This window comes from Lonchura striata, chromosome 3 (assembly GCF_050655825.1).
Source record: "Lonchura striata isolate lonStrDom1 chromosome 3, ASM5065582v1, whole genome shotgun sequence".
NCBI classification, from domain to species: Eukaryota; Metazoa; Chordata; class Aves; order Passeriformes; family Estrildidae; genus Lonchura; species Lonchura striata.
In genome coordinates this window covers 1,295,696-1,311,322 of record NC_140705.1, presented here as the reverse complement: position 1 = coordinate 1,311,322, position 15,627 = coordinate 1,295,696, and the positions used below count along the sequence as shown (strand labels likewise).

The 15,627-nt window shown below is 52.2% G+C and overlaps 1 protein-coding gene across 6 annotated transcripts in view; it reads left to right on the top strand.

Annotated features, from left to right (window-relative positions):
* OTOF (otoferlin) overlaps window positions 1–15,627 on the top strand; it is a 122,172-nt gene that overhangs the window by 58,258 nt on the left and 48,287 nt on the right. For all 6 annotated transcript variants that reach the window (XM_085574226.1, XM_085574227.1, XM_085574230.1 and 3 more), the window contains 9 exons: window positions 323–454; window positions 2,036–2,098; window positions 2,888–2,972; window positions 3,965–4,124; window positions 6,100–6,286; window positions 6,711–6,897; window positions 8,006–8,229; window positions 10,534–10,642; window positions 11,143–11,326. In XM_085574226.1, the coding sequence (XP_085430352.1) occupies window positions 323–454; window positions 2,036–2,098; window positions 2,888–2,972; window positions 3,965–4,124; window positions 6,100–6,286; window positions 6,711–6,897; window positions 8,006–8,229; window positions 10,534–10,642; window positions 11,143–11,326 (1,331 nt within the window). The remainder of the gene's footprint in view (window positions 1–322; window positions 455–2,035; window positions 2,099–2,887; window positions 2,973–3,964; window positions 4,125–6,099; window positions 6,287–6,710; window positions 6,898–8,005; window positions 8,230–10,533; window positions 10,643–11,142; window positions 11,327–15,627) is intronic.

Genomic DNA, 15,627 nt, shown 5'->3' with positions numbered 1-15,627 from the left:
CTGGGATCTCCTGGAGCCTCTCCTGGAGTGGGGACGTGGGGATGGAACTTGGATCAGCAGCTCCGTGCGCTCCTAAAGGAGCTGGAGGTGGGGAAAAGCCTCTGGGACATCCACGGGGTGAGGTGGATCGGAGGGAAAAATCCAGGGAAAAAAAAAAATATGGAGAAGAGCTCCAGGTGATGTGTCCGTGCCCAGCAGGGAATGGACAGTGGACACAGAGCCCACTGTGGTGGGAATTCCCCTCGGTCAGAGGTGGGCAGGTGGGTGCAGGCAGCCTGGAGCTGCTCCCGGGATGTGGAAATTTGGGAATTCCTCTCCCCAGGTCAGCATCACCATCATCGAGGCCCGGCAGCTCGTGGGGCTCAACATGGACCCCGTGGTGTGCGTGGAGGTGGGGGAGGAGAAGAAATACACGTCCATGAAGGAATCCACCAATTGTCCTTACTACAATGAGGTGGGTCCGGCCCCGGGGCTGCTCCAACCCCTCTGGGTTACTCCGCCCTCAATCCCATGATTTCTTTTTTATCCATGTTTTCTGGGTTAAATTCCTGCTGGAATAAGGTGAAATCTCAAACCACAGAGGAGAAATGAAACCTTTATCCTCTGGAATTTTGTGATCAAGGATTCCCAGGTTTTCCGAGAAATCTGCGCTTCCATTTGCTCCCCACATTCCTCATCGGTGATCCATGTGGTCCCACGATCACATGGGATCACATGGATCCATCCCTGCTGGGCCATGGGCTGCAGGAGCTCCTCCAGGCAGCCACAGCTTCTCCAGAGGGTTCTCAACACCTCTGGGTTACTCCACCCTCAATCCGGTGATTTCTTTTTTTTCCATGGTTTTTTTGGGTTAAATTCCTGCTGGAATAAGGTGAAATCTCAAACCATAGGGGAGAAACAAAGCCTTTGCCCTCTGGAATTTTGTGATCAATGATTCCCAGGTTTTCCAAGAAATCTGCACTTCCATTTGCTCCCCACAATCCTCATCGGTGATCCATGTGGTCCCACGATCACATGGGATCACATGGATCCATCCCTGCTGGGCCATGGGCAGCCCCTGGGCAGCCACAGCTTCTCCAGGGTGTTCCAAACACCTCTGGGTTACTCCACCCTTGATCCCATGATTTCTTTTTTTTCCGTGTTTTTTTTGGGTTAAATTCCTGCCGGAATAAGGTGAATTCTCAAATCACAGAGGAGAAACAAAGTCTTTGCCCTCTGGAATTTTGTGATCAAGGATTCCCAGGTTTTCTGAGAAATCTGCGCTTCCCTTGGCTCCCCACATTCCTCATCGGTGATCCATGTGGTCCCACGATCACATGGGATCACATGGATCCATCCCTGCTGGGCCATGGGCTGCAGGAGCTCCCCCAGGCAGCCACAGCTTCTCCAGAGGGTTCTCAACACCTCTGGGTTACTCCACCCTCAATCCGGTGATTTCTTTTTTTTCCATGTTTTTTTTGGGTTAAATTCCTGCCGGAATAAGGTGAATTCTCAAACCACAGAGGAGAAATGAAACCTTTATCCTCTGGAATTTTGTGATCAAGGATTCCCAGGTTATCTGAGAAATCTGCGCTTCCCTTGGCTCCCCACATCTCCTGTCGGTGATCCATGTGGTCCCACGATCACATGGGATCACATGGATCCATCCCTGCTGTGCCGTGGGCTGCAGGAACTCCCCCAGGCAGCCACAGCTTCTCCGGGGTGTTCCCAACACCTCTGGGTTACTCCACCCTTGATCCCGTGATTTCTTTTTTTTCCATGTTTTTTTTGGGTTAAATTCCTGCCGGAATAAGGTGAATTCTCAAATCACAGAGGAGAAACAAAGCCTTTGCCCTCTGGAATTTTGTGATCAAGGATTCCCAGGTTTTCTGAGAAATCTGCACTTCCATTTGCTCCCCACATTCCTCATCGGTGATCCATGTGGTCCCACGATCACATGGGATCACATGGATCCACCCCTGCTGGGCCACAGCTTCTCCGGGGGGTTCTCAATCCTGATGGATCCCACCCCTCACGATTCCTACTTCCCTTCCAGTATTTCGTCTTCGATTTCCACGTTCCCCCCGATGTCATGTTCGACAAGATCATCAAGCTCTCCGTAAGTGACCCCGATGTCCTTGTCCTTTTTGGGGGCTTTGGAAGTAAACGAGCCATTTTTGGGGATGGATTTAAGGTTCTCGATGTGAGATTCCCAACAGGAATCCTCTTCTGCAGACCCCCGGTCTGTTTTTCTGTTCCAACCCTCATTCCTGGCTCCACACAGCTCCTGCATTCCCTGTGTCCCTTCATGGGCGATCTCTGGTTTTCCAGAGCCAGGTGGAACCAAACCTTGGAATTTATTTGTTCTTGTGGAGAAGAAAGTCCTTCCTGAGCCTGCCAGGGAAATTCCTGGGGCATCAGAGCTGTTGTGGAAATCCAAGATTGGGAATGCTGAGAGCAAAGCTGAGGTTTCACTCCACCCAAAACCAGGAAGACTTCCAGATTCCCTGCCCAATTAGGGCACGTTAATTAGGATCATCCATACCCATCACGCTGCACAGACTGGCTGTACAATTTCTCCCAATTTTCCTCAAATTCTGAGCATTCCAAAGGCTCTTCCCTCAGTTAACTATCCCAGCTTTTGCTGCTGTAGTGATTGGTAAAGTGACCTTGCTCCAAATATTCATTTCTTTGCATTTTTTGTTCATTCCAAATACAAACTTCCTGACAATTCCACTAACCAGGAGCTGCCAACCCCACCGGGCCTTTTGGTGTCCTTAGGATCCTCCCCAGACCAAGGAAAACTCCTCAGCTCCTTTCCCATCCCATCCTGGAGACCTCTGGAATGGCTTGGTGGCTCCCAGGTCCTGGGAGAATTCCTGAGTGGTTTTCCTCTCTTGATTTCCAGGTGATCCACTCCAAAAATCTCCTGAGGAGCGGGACGTTGGTGGGGTCCTTCAAGATGGACGTTGGCACTGTTTATACCCAGCCTGGTAGGTGAATGTCGTTTGTAAAAATTCCCGGGCATCTGCAGCTGCTCAGCGGAGAAAAATTCCCGGCAAAGGAGTCAAGCAGGGGCTGGATTCCTTGGAAAATTCTTTCCCAGTTTAGTGCAAATATCCAAGGTGTAAACACCTGGACTCGCTTTTAGGTCAGGGAAGAGCGCTTGGCACCTCTGGAGAAGGGTCTGTATCCCATCCTGGAATCCTGGAATCACAGGAGGGTTTGGGTGTGATGGGACTTTAAAAATTATTTAATTCCACCCCTGCCATGGGCAGGGACATCTTTCACTGTCGCAGGTGGCCCCAAGCCCCGTGTCCAACCTGGCCTTGGACACTGCCAGAGATCCAGGGATTCTCTGGGAATTCCAGCCCAGCCAGGAATTCCTTCCCAAGATTCCACCCCAAGCTCCCCTTCTCCACTGGAAGCCATTCCCTGGCTCCTGGCCCTGCAGCCCTTTCCCAAATTCCAGCTCTCCTGGAGCCCCTTGAGGCCCTGGAAGGGGATCTGAGGTCTCCCTGGATCCTTCCCTTCTCCAGCTCTCCCAGGTGTCCCTGAGATCCCTCCTGGCTGTGCTGTCCATCCCTGCTCCTGCCCAGGAGGAAGCCCCAGGTGACATTCCCAGGTGACATTCTCAGGCAGGACGTGAACATTCCGGACGGGAAGATCCAGGGCTGGATCCTGCTCCGCGTTCCATCCAAACCTAGAAAAGAGGGAGAGGTTGATTAGAGCTGCTGGCCATCGAGTCCCACCATCGCCAGCACTGCCAAGGCCACCACCGCTGCCCCACGTCCCCAAGCGCCACATCCACAGGGCTTCAAGCCCCTCCAGGGTGGGGACTTGAGACTCCACCCCCTTCCAGTTTATCCCGTTGCTTCTCCATCTTCAACACCAGCCACCCCTTCCCAATGGATTTTCCAGGGGTTTGTTGGGGTCCCGCGCACACAGGCTGTGACAAAGGTCTCTCTTGTCCCCTGGCGTGCAGAGCACCAGTTCTACCACAAATGGGCCATCCTGTCCGACCCCGAGGACCTCACGGCCGGCCTCAAGGGCTACCTCAAGTGTGACATCGCCGTGGTGGGCAAAGGGGACAACATCAAGACACCTCACAAGGCCAACGAGACGGAGGAGGATGACATCGAAGGGTAGGGATCTGCTGGGATCCGCCTCTTCCTGGCTCCCTTGGGAATCCTTTCCACCTCTCTTTCCCTTGGATGGGACAACAGGATCCAAACCTGCCGGCAGGCCCTGAGCCGTGAAAGTAGAGGGACCAATCCGGGTTTTCTGGGAGGGAATGTGTGGTCCTGGTGCAATTCCAGGCGATTTCCAGCACAGAGGTGTCGTTCCTGTAGGATCAGACCATCTGCTGGTGGTTGAACTCTACAGCAATGCCAGCCTGATGTCTCCTGGATGGGAAGATGGGATGGGATAATGGGATCTCGCAACCCAAGGCAGAGCAGGGAAGTCTGGATGAGGTTCCCCAGGCTGTGTGTGTGTGGACGGGGATATTGGACTGCCTAGAACATCTCAGAGGTCACGGAACAAAAATCAGGAGCTTTAAGACTTTTGATTCCAGCCCCAAAACTTTTCCAGATAAATTAATATCTCCATTTCAAGTCTGCCTCTGAGGGTCTCCCTACATGGAATCATGGAATGGTTTAGGTTGGGAAAGACCTCTGGGATTGAGTCCAGCCATTAACAGTCAGAAACCACCAGCAGAGCTCCCCTGACTTGCTGGGGTTTGAGGAACCACCTCCAGAACTTTGGGCTGTAGTGGTGATGTTCTCCTAATTACTCCCAAAATCCTGGAATGGTTTGTTTTGGAAGGGGTCTTCAGGACTGCCTTGTTCCAACCCTCCTGCCATGGGCAGGGACACTTTCCACCAGTCATGGACACCTCCAGCAATTCCTAGAATTCCCCTAGAAATATTTTACTCACAGCATTCCCATGGGCTCATCTATTCCTGCAGAGGAGGAAAGACACATACCCAAAAAAAAAAAAAAACAATGGATGGAGTTAATTTCATCTCCAGAATAATCCTCTGAGCTCCCCTTGATAAGGAAAAAGTTATTCCAAAATCCCATTGATTCCATTTCCATGGAAGTGCAAAGAGTCAGTGCTTGGAAAATAGAGCATCTTCTCTTTGTTTTTTTATGGAACCACAAAGGTTGGGAAAGACCTTTGAGGTCATCCCACCCAACCTTTGGTGTTCCTGACCACCCCACCCCAGCAGCTGGTCCCAGCTCCTCCCACTGACATTGAGGAAAGCCACATACCCAAAAACCCCCAATGGATGGATTTAATTTCATCCCCAGAATAATCCTCTGAGCTCCCCTTGATAAGGAAAAAGCAGCTCTTCCAAAATCCCATTATTCAGTTTCTGTGGAAGTGGAGTCAGTGCTTGGAAAATGGATCAGCTTCTCTTTGGTCTTCTATGGAACCACAAAGGTTGGGAAAGACCTTTGAGGTCACCCCACCCAACCTTTGGTGTTCCTGACCACCCCACCCCAGCAGCTGTTCCCAGCTCCACCCACTGACATTGAGGAAAGACACATACCCAAAATAACCAATGGATGGAGTTAATCATCCCCAGAATAATCCTCCGAGCTCTCCTTGATAAGGAAAAAGCAGCTCTTCCAAAATCCCATTGATTCCATTTCCATGGAATGGGGTGGGAGAGGAAGGAGTCAGTGCTCGGAAAATGGATCAGCTTCTCTCTGGTTTTTTATGGAACCACAAAGGTTGGGAAAGATCTTTGAGGTCATCCCACCCAACCTTTGGTGTTCCTGACCACCCCACCCCAGCAGCTGGTCCCAGCTCCACCCACTGACATTGAGGAAAGACACATACCCAAAATAACCAATGGATGGAGTTAATTTCATCCCCAGAATAATCCTCTGAGCTCCCCTTGATAAGGAAAAAGCAACTCTTCCAAAATCCCATTGATTCCATTTCCATGGAAGTGGAGTCAGTGCTCGGAAAATGGAGCAGCTTCTCTTTGGTCTTCTATGGAACCACAAAGGTTGGGAAAGATCTTTGAGGTCATCCCACCCAACCTTTGGTGTTCCTGACCACCCCACCCCACCAGCTGGTCCCAGCTCCACCCACTGACATTCCAGGAACCTGCTGCTCCCGGACGGGGTCCCCCCGGAGCGGCAGTGGGCCCGGTTCTACATCAAGATCTACCGCGCCGAGGGGCTGCCGCGCATGAACACCAGCATCATGGCCAACGTCAAGAAGGCCCTCATCGGGGAGAACAAGGACCTGGTGGACCCCTACGTGCAGGTGGCCTTCGCGGGGCAGAAGGTGAGCGGGGAGGTCCCAGGGTGACCACAGGAGGGGACATCAGCAGGTGGGCATGGATGGGCTCGGCCATCCTTGCATGTCAAGATGGGCGCGGTGTCACCTGGCAGGTCGAGGTGGGCGCGGTGTCACCTGGCATGTCAAGATGGGCGCGGTGTCACCTGGCAGGTCGAGGTGGGCGCGGTGTCACCTGGCAGGTCGAGGTGGGCGCGGTGTCACCTGGCATGTCAAGATGGGCGCGGTGTCACCTGGCAGGTCGAGGTGGGCGTGGTGTCACCTTGCAGGTCGAGGTGGGCGCGGTGTCACCTGGCAGGTCGAGGTGGGCGCGGTGTCACCTGGCAGGTCGAGGTGGGCGCGGTGTCCTGTATCGCTGGTCTCAGGCTCTTACTCAACCCTGGTCTGATATCCGTCTGTTCTCAATTCCCAGGGAAAGACATCCATACAGAAGAGCAGCTACGAGCCCCTCTGGAACGAGCAGATCATCTTCACGGAGATGTTTCCCCCGCTGTGCAAACGGATCAAAATCCAGATCCGGGACTCGGACAAGGTCAACGACGTGGCCATCGGGACCCACTTCATCGATCTGAGGAAGATCTCCAATGAAGGGGACAAAGGTAAAGTTGGGGTGGGGGAATTCCTTTGGCAGAGTTCCCAAAGTTTTCCAGGCTCCTTCCCACCCCTGGAATTCCTTGGTGTCCATCCAGAGAGACCTTGATGTCCTGGAATGTGAGAGGTTCCTGGACCAATGCCCTGAAAACCAAGATTTGTCACAGACTTTCAGCCAACACGTGAAAGCAAAGACACCCCAGAACAATTTGCTGTTCCAAAAATTCCCTGGATGGATGAGCATTTGAGGGGAAAGATGGGAAACTAGACGTGGGGCTGGAGAACACGGGGTTCTCCTTCCTCGACCCTCAAAATGGGGAATTGCTGAAGACTTGCCCAGTTCCCATCACTGCCTTCACTGCAAATTTCCTCAAAAAAAATCCTGGAGGCTCCGGGGGGACCTTGTGGCTCTGCACAACTTCCTAAAAGGAGGAGACAGCCGGGGGGGGTTGGGATCTGCTCCCAGGGAACAGGGACAGGACAAGGGGAAATGGGCTCAGGCTGGGCCAGGGCAGGCTCAGGGTGGATATCGGGAAAATTCCATCCTGGAAATCGTTGTTCATCCCTGGCTCGGGTGGATTTTCCATCCCTGGAGGGATTTAAAAGCCATTAGGATGTGGCACTTGGGGACATGGGGTAGTGGTGGCCTTGGCAGTGCTGGGATCTGATGGGAAACTGTCAGAAAAATCCGCAAACGCATTAGTCAGGAGATTGAGGTAAAAGACTTAAATCCTTCCAGGTGGATTGTGCCTGCTTGTGCCAGGTTGGGCAGCAGCAGGAATTTCTGCCTGGAAAGGGAGCTCAGGCCTTGGCACTGCCCAGGGAGGGTTGGAATGCCCATCCCTGGAGGTGTCCAAGGAATTCCTGGATGTGGCTCTGGGCTGGGGACAAGGTGGGGAGCAGGCGCAGGATGGACTCGATGATCTGGGAGCTCTTTCCCAACCCAAATTATCCTGGGGTTCCCTGAAAACTGTCTCCATGGACGGCGGCAACGCAAGAACACATCCCAGCCTGTGTCACCGCACAGAGACCAGGAAAGCGACGCCGACCACGGGCACCATGACATTCCCTTTTCCCTCTCCATCCCCTTCCCACCCGCCCGTTCCACCCCCTCAGGTTTCCTGCCCACCTTCGGGCCCGCCTGGGTGAACATGTACGGCTCCACGCGGAACTACACCCTGATGGACGAGCACCAGGAGCTCAACGAGGGCCTGGGCGAGGGCGTCTCCTTCCGCGCCCGGCTCCTGCTGGGCCTGGCCGTGGAGATCCTGGACACCACCAACCCCGAGATCAACAGCTCCACTGAGGTGCAGGTGGAGCAGGCCACGGCGGTGGCTGACGTAAGTCCCTTGTGGCCCCTCAGATGTCCCGGTGAGCCCACAGCATCCAGGGCGGGCAGTCTGGGGTCTCGGGAAGATTGGATTGTTGCTTTTGGTCTCATAAATTGAGGGTTTTCATGTGTCAGGAATGGTGTGGCCAGCAGGAGCAGGGAGGTCTTTCTGTCCCTGGCACTGGTGAGGTCACACCCCGAGGGTTGTGTCCAGCTCTGGCTCCTCAGGTTGGGAAGGACGTTGGGATTTGTCCAGAGGGGACAACGAGGCTGGAGAGGGGCTGGGGACACAAACCCTGTGAGGAACCCCTGAGGGAGCTGGGGGTGCTCAGCCTGGAGAAAAGGAGAATCAGGGGTGACCTCAGCACTCCCCACAGCTCCTGACAGTGGCTGTGCTCAGGTGGGGTTGGGCTCCTTCTCCAGGAACTGACAGAACCAGAGGTCACAGCCTCAAGCTGTGGAATTCCAAGGGGAACTCAGGCTGGATATCAGGGAAAAGTTCTTCCCAGGAAGGTGATAAAGTTCTGGGATGGCAGCAAAGGAGGTGGGGGAGTCCCCATCCCTGGGTGTGTTTAACAAAGCCTGGGTGTGGCACTGGGTGCCAGGGATGGGTTGAGGTGTTGGGGCAGGGTTGGACTCGGTGGTCGTGGAGGTCTCTTCTATCCTGGTAATTCTGTGAATTCTGGGAATTTTGGGAATTCCCAGGGACTGGGAAGGTGGTGGAGTCCCCATCCCTGGGTGTGTTTAACAAAGCCTGGATGTGTATCTCGATGCCAGGGTTTAGTTGAGTTGTTGGGGCTGGGTTGGACTCGATGGTCTTGGAAGTCTCTTCCAACCTGGTAATTATGTGAATTCTGGGAATTTTGGGAATTCCCAGGGACTGGGGAGGTGGGGGAGTCCCCATCCCTGGGTGTGTTTAACAAAGCCTGGATGTGTATCTCGATGCCAGGGTTTAGTTGAGGTGTTGGGGCTGGGTTGGACTTGATGCTCTTTGAGGTCTCTTCCAACCTGGTGATTCTGTGAATTCTGTGAATTCTGTAATTTCAAGTGTTGTCCCAGCTGTTCTGGATCCCACAGAGCAACTGAAGTCTTGCAGGATTTCGGGTTTTAGGATCATTCCAGTGCTCACTTCCCTTGGGAGCTCTGGGAATGCCAGAGTGACATTATTTGTCACTGGCACAGCTGTCCCAGAAGAGCTGTGGCTGATCCATCCCTGGGAATGTCCATGGCCAGGTTGGACAGGGCTTGGAGCACCCTGGGATAGAGGAAGGTCACCCTGCCCATGCAACCCGATGATCTTTAAGGTCCCTTCCCACCCAAACCATTCCATGATTTCTATAATCTCCTGCACTTAGGGATGTTTCTCCATGTGGGAAATACACACGGAGAGTGACTCATCCCCTAATTCCCATTATCCCACTCTCACCCTGATGGGTTTCAATCAGAGGCCAAGGATCTCATTTATTTCCCAGCCAGGGGGAATGAAACCACACCTGGAAACAGAACAATTCCAATTCCACAGGTGCATCCAGGCACCTGGATTTGTGTGGTTTGATTAAATTCAGTGAACTCAGAACAATTCCAATTCCATGGCAGCATCCAGGCACCTGGATTTGTGTGGTTTGATTAAATTCAGCGAACTCAGAACCATTCCAATTCCACGGGAGCATCCAGGCACCTGGATTTGTGTGGTTTGATTAAATTCCCTGAACTCAGAACCATTCCAAATCCACGGGAGCATCCAGGCACCTGGATTTGTGTGGTTTGATCAATTCCCTGAACTCAGAACCATTCCAATTCCAGGGGAGCATCCGGACACCTGGATTTGTGTGGTTTGATTAAATTCCCTGAACTCAGAACCATTCCAATTCCACAGGAGCATCCAGGCACCTGGATTTGTGTGGTTTGATCAGTTCCCTGAACTCAGAACCATTCCAATTCCATTGGAGCATCCAGGCACCTGGATTTGTGTGGTTTGATTAAATTCCCTGAACTCAGAACCATTCCAATTCCACGGGAGCATCTGGACACCTGGATTTGTGTGGTTTGATTAAATTCACTGAACTCAGGCCTTTATTCCTGAATGTCCCTGAGAGCCTCTCCTGGGTGAGGGCTGATGGATCCAAACGCAGCTCCAGGGTTATCTTTAATTAAAAGATATTTAATTAAAATCTTTAATAAAACACTCTCTACAACAAGCCAAGCGATGGGAGACAAGACCCTCCTGGTCCCTTTGGAAATGTTATCCCGAGGGACGGACCTGTCTCTCCCTCTGGCCCCAACCCTCAGCCCCGGGATCTCTTTTCTCCTGCAGAACTGCAGTGGGAAGATGGAGGAATTCTTCCTCTTCGGAGCCTTCCTGGAGGCCACCATGATCGACAGGAAGATTGGGGACAAACCCATTAACTTTGAGGTCACCATAGGTTGGTTGTTTATTTTTGGGGAGCGCGATGGTGGTGAAAATCAGAATCCAAAGCTGGGAGTGGGGTTTAAGTGGGGTTTATTCCTGGTTTTCCATTCCAACCCCTGCTAGAGCGGGTTTGGGGAGCAGGGAATGGCTCCTCCGTGGGCGTGAGGAATGTGGGATTTAATTCTGTGCCTGCTGGGCTGTGGCCAGTGGAGCTGATCCCTCTCTTCCATTCCGGTTTCATGCCCCAGACATGCCAGGGGATTCCCAGGGGATTGAGAGGGGACAGGAGCAGGGCATAGACACCTCTCCCTAATTTCCAGCTCCTGGATGTGTTTTCCTGCTCCAAGCTCAGGGCAAATAACACTCAGGAAACGTTATTTTTGTAGCCTGGAAACAGAAGTCCCAGAACTCCAACATTCTCTGAGATTCCAGCAGAGAAAACTTCTGCCAACCCGAATTCAGTCCCAGAGCTGGGAGTTATAATTTATTCCATCTTGGTTTTTCCTCCTCGAGGTAACTATGGCAACCAGGTGGATGGCTCCAGCAAACCTCTCCTGCGGAGGAAGAAAGAGGGAGGGGATGGGGACGAGGAGGAGTCGGAGCTGCTCCAGAATTCCAGTGAGGAGGAAGGTGGCGAGGATGGAGAGCTGGTTTCCGTTTCTTCATCCCAGCCCATGAAGCCTCTGGTCACGGACAGGTCAGTGTGTCCACCTGGGCACGGACAGGTCAGTGTGTCCACCTGGATTTGTGTGGTCAGTGTGACCACCTGGGCATGGACAGGTCACTGTGTCCACCTGGGCACTGGTCAGTGTGTCCATCTGGGCATGGACAGGTCAGTGTGTCCACCTGGGCACTGGTCAGTGTGTCCACCTGGGCAGTGGTCAGTGTGTCCACCTTGGTACTGGTCAGTGTGTCCACCTGGGCATGGACAGGTCACTGTGTCCACCTGGGCACTGGTCAGTGTGTCCACCTGGATTTGTGTGTTCAGTGTGTCCACCTGGGCACTGGTCAGTGTGTCCACCTGGGCAGTGGTCAGTGTGTCCACCTGGGCACTGGTCAGTGTGTCCACCTGGTCACAGACAGGTCACTGTGTCTACCTGAGTACGGACAGGTCAGTGTGTCCACCTGGATTTGTGTGGTCAGTGTGTTCACTTTGGTACTGGTCAGAGAGTCCACCTGGGCATGGAGTGGTCAGTGTGTCCACTTCGGCACTGGTCAGTGTGTCCACCTGGGCACGGACAGGTCACTGTGTCCACCTGGGCAGTGGTCAGTGTGTCTACCTGGGCATGGAGTGGTCAGTGTGTCCACCTGGGCACTGGTCAGTGTGTCCATCTGGGCACGGACAGGTCAGTGTGTCCATCTGGGCACGGACAGGTCAGTGTGTCCATCTGGGCACTGGTCAGTGTGTCCATCTGGGCATGGACAGGTCAGTGTATCCACCTGGGCAGTGGTCAGTGTGTCCACCTGGGCAGTGGTCAGTGTGTCCATCTGGGCACGGACAGGTCAGTGTGTCCATCTGGGCATGGACAGGTCAGTGTGTCCACCTGGGCACTGGTCAGTGTGTCCATCTGGGCATGGACAGGTCAGTGTGTCCATCTGGGCACTGGTCAGTGTGTCCATCTGGGCATGGACAGGTCAGTGTATCCACCTGGGCACTGGTCAGTGTGTCCACCTGGGCAGTGGTCAGTGTGTCCATCTGGGCACGGACAGGTCAGTGTGTCCATCTGGGCATGGACAGGTCAGTGTATCCACCTGGGCAGTGGTCAGTGTGTCCACCTGGGCAGTGGTCAGTGTGTCCATCTGGGCACTGGTCAGTGTGTCCATCTGGGCATGGACAGGTCACTGTGTCCACCTGGGCACTGGTCAGTGTGTCCATCTGGGCATGGACAGGTCAGTGTGTCCACCTGGGCACTGGTCAGTGTGTCCACCTGGGTACTGCTCAGTGTGTCCATCTGGGCATGGACAGGTCAGCGTGTCCACCTGGGCACTGGTCAGTGTGTCCATCTGGGCATGGACTGGTCAGTGTATCCACCTGGGCACTGGTCAGTGTGTCCACCTGGGCAGTGGTCAGTGTGTCCACCTTGGTACTGGTCAGTGTGTCCACCTGGTCACAGACAGGTCACTGTGTCTACCTGAGTACGGACAGGTCAGTGTGTCCACCTGGATTTGTGTGGTCAGTGTGTTCACTTTGGTACTGGTCAGAGAGTCCACCTGGGCATGGAGTGGTCAGTGTGTCCATTTCGGCACTGGTCAGTGTGTCCACCTGGGCACGGACAGGTCACTGTGTCCACCTGGGCAGTGGTCAGTGTGTCTACCTGAGCATGGAGTAGTCAGTGTGTCCACCTGGGCACTGGTCAGTGTGTCCATCTGGGCACGGACAGGTCAGTGTGTCCATCTGGGCACTGGTCAGTGTGTCCATCTGGGCATGGACAGGTCATTGTATCCACCTGGGCACTGGTCAGTGTGTCCACCTGGGCAGTGGTCAGTGTGTCCATCTGGGCACGGACAGGTCAGTGTGTCCACCTGGATTTGTGTGGTCAGTGTGTCCACCTTGTGTGGCTCTTGGGGACCGTCCTGGTTTAGGGACATGGTTAATTGTGGCCTCGGCAGTGTTGAGATCCCAGATGGAAAAGCTGCTGGAAAAATCTGGAAATGCATCGGGCAGGGCAGGAAATGGGGATAAAAAGAAAAGGTCTCCCTGGAATTCCTTCCCTTCTTTCCATCAATATCCAGCATAGATAAATCCCTCTGGAATTCCTTTCCTTGTTTCCATTAATATCCAGCACTGAAAAGTCTCCCTGGAATTCCTTCCTTTGTTTCCATCAATATCCAGCACAGTTACACCCCTCTGGAATTCCTTCCTTCTTTCCATCAATATCCAGCACAGAAAAGTCTCTCTGGAATTCTTTCCCTTATTTCCATCAATATCCAGCACAGAAAAGCCTCCCTGGAATTCTTTCTCTTGTTTCCATGAATATCCAGCACAGATAAATCCCCCTGGAATTCCCTTTTTTGTTTCCATGAATATCCAGCACTGAAAAGTTTCCCTGGAATTCCTTCCTTGTTTCCACCAATATCCAGCACAGTTACATCCCCTCGGGTATTCCCTTCATTGTTTCCATCAATATCCAGCACAGATAAATCCCCCTGGAATTCCTTTCCTTTTTTCCATCAATATCCAGCACAGATAAATCCCCCTGGAATTCCCTTTTTTGTTTCCATGAATATCCAGCACAGTAAAGTCTCTCTGGAATTTCCTTTTTTGTTTCCATCAATATCCAGCACAGTTACATCCCCCTGGAATTCCCTTTCTTGTTTCCATCAATATCCAGCGCCAAAAAATCCTTCTGGAATTCCTTCCCTTGTTTCCATCAATATCCAGCACAGAAAAGTCTCCCTGGATTTACCTCCCTTGTTTCCATCAATATCCAGCAAAGATAAATCCCTCTGTAATTCTTTCTCTTGTTTCCATCAATATTCAGCACAGATAAATCCCCCTGGATTTCCCTCCTTTGTTTCCATCAATATCCAGCACAGAAAAGTCTCCCAGGAATTCTTTCTCTTATTTCCATCAATATCCAGCATAGATAAATCTCCCTGGAATTCTTTCTCTTGTTTCCATCAATATTCAGCACAGATGAATCTCCCTGGAATTCCTTTCCTTTTTTCCATTAATATCCAGCACTGAAAAGTCACCCTGGAATTCTTTCTCTTATTTCCATGAATATCCAGCACAGAAAAGCCTCCCTGGAATTCCTTCCCTTGTTTCCATCCATATCCAGCACAGATAAATCTCTCTGGAATTCCTTCCCTTCTTTCCATCAATATCCAGCACAGAAAAGTCTCCCTGGAATTCCTTCCCTTCTTTCCATCAATATCCAGCACAGATAAATCCCTCTGGAATTCTTTCTCTTGTTTCCATCAATATTCAGCACAGATGAATCTCCCTGGAATTCCTTCCTTTGTTTCCATCCATATCCAGCACAGCTACACCCCTCTGGAATTCTTTCCTTTTTTCCATAAATATCCATCACAGAAAAGTCTCCCTGGAATTCTGGTTTGGGTGGGAAGGGTTCTCAAAGTTCACCCGGTTCCAACCCCGACACATCCCACTGCCCAGGATCGTTGGGTAGCAATTAGCACAGACTCCATGATTACAGAAGGCTGATTAATCTTTATTAAGAAACGGGTACGATACAGCTGGACTTAATTGGTCCTTCGATCAAACACCATCACCACGGCTAATTAACAAACCAGAGCTGACCCAGGGACAGGTTTGGGGTGATTTTGGGAACTTCAGAGCAGAGTTATTCCATAGACAGAGATTTTGGGGTGATTTTGGGGACCACACAGAGCAGAGCTGCCCCAGGGACAGATTTTGGGGTGATTTTGGGAACTTCAGAGCAGAGTTATTCCATAGACAGAGATTTTGGGGTGATTTTGGGGACCACACAGAGCAGAGCTGCCCCAGGGACAGAGATTTTGGGGTGATTTTGGGAACTTCAGAGCAGAGCTGCCCCAGGGACAGGTTTGGGGTGATTTTGGGAACGTCAGAGCAGTTATTCCATAGACAGAGATTTTGGGGTGATTTTGGGAACCACACAGAGCAGAGTTACTCCATGGACAGTGATTTTTGGGTGATTTTGGGAACTTCAGAGCAGAACTACCCCAGGGACAGGTTTGGGGTGATTTTGGGGACCCCTCAAGACAGAGCTGCCCCAGGGACAGGTTTGGGGTGATTTTGGGAACCTCACAGAGCAGAACTACCCCAGGAACAGAGGTTTGGGGTGATTTTAGGGACCCAACAAGGCAGAGCTTCCCCAGGGACAGAGATTTTGGGATGATTTTGGGAACTTCAGAGCAGAGCTGCCCCAGGGACAGAGATTTTGGGATGACTTTGGGGGAGCAGAGCAATTCCATGGACAGGGATTTTGAGGTGATTTTGGGAACGTCAGAGCAGAGTTATTCCATGGACAGGGATTTTGGGGTGATTTTGGG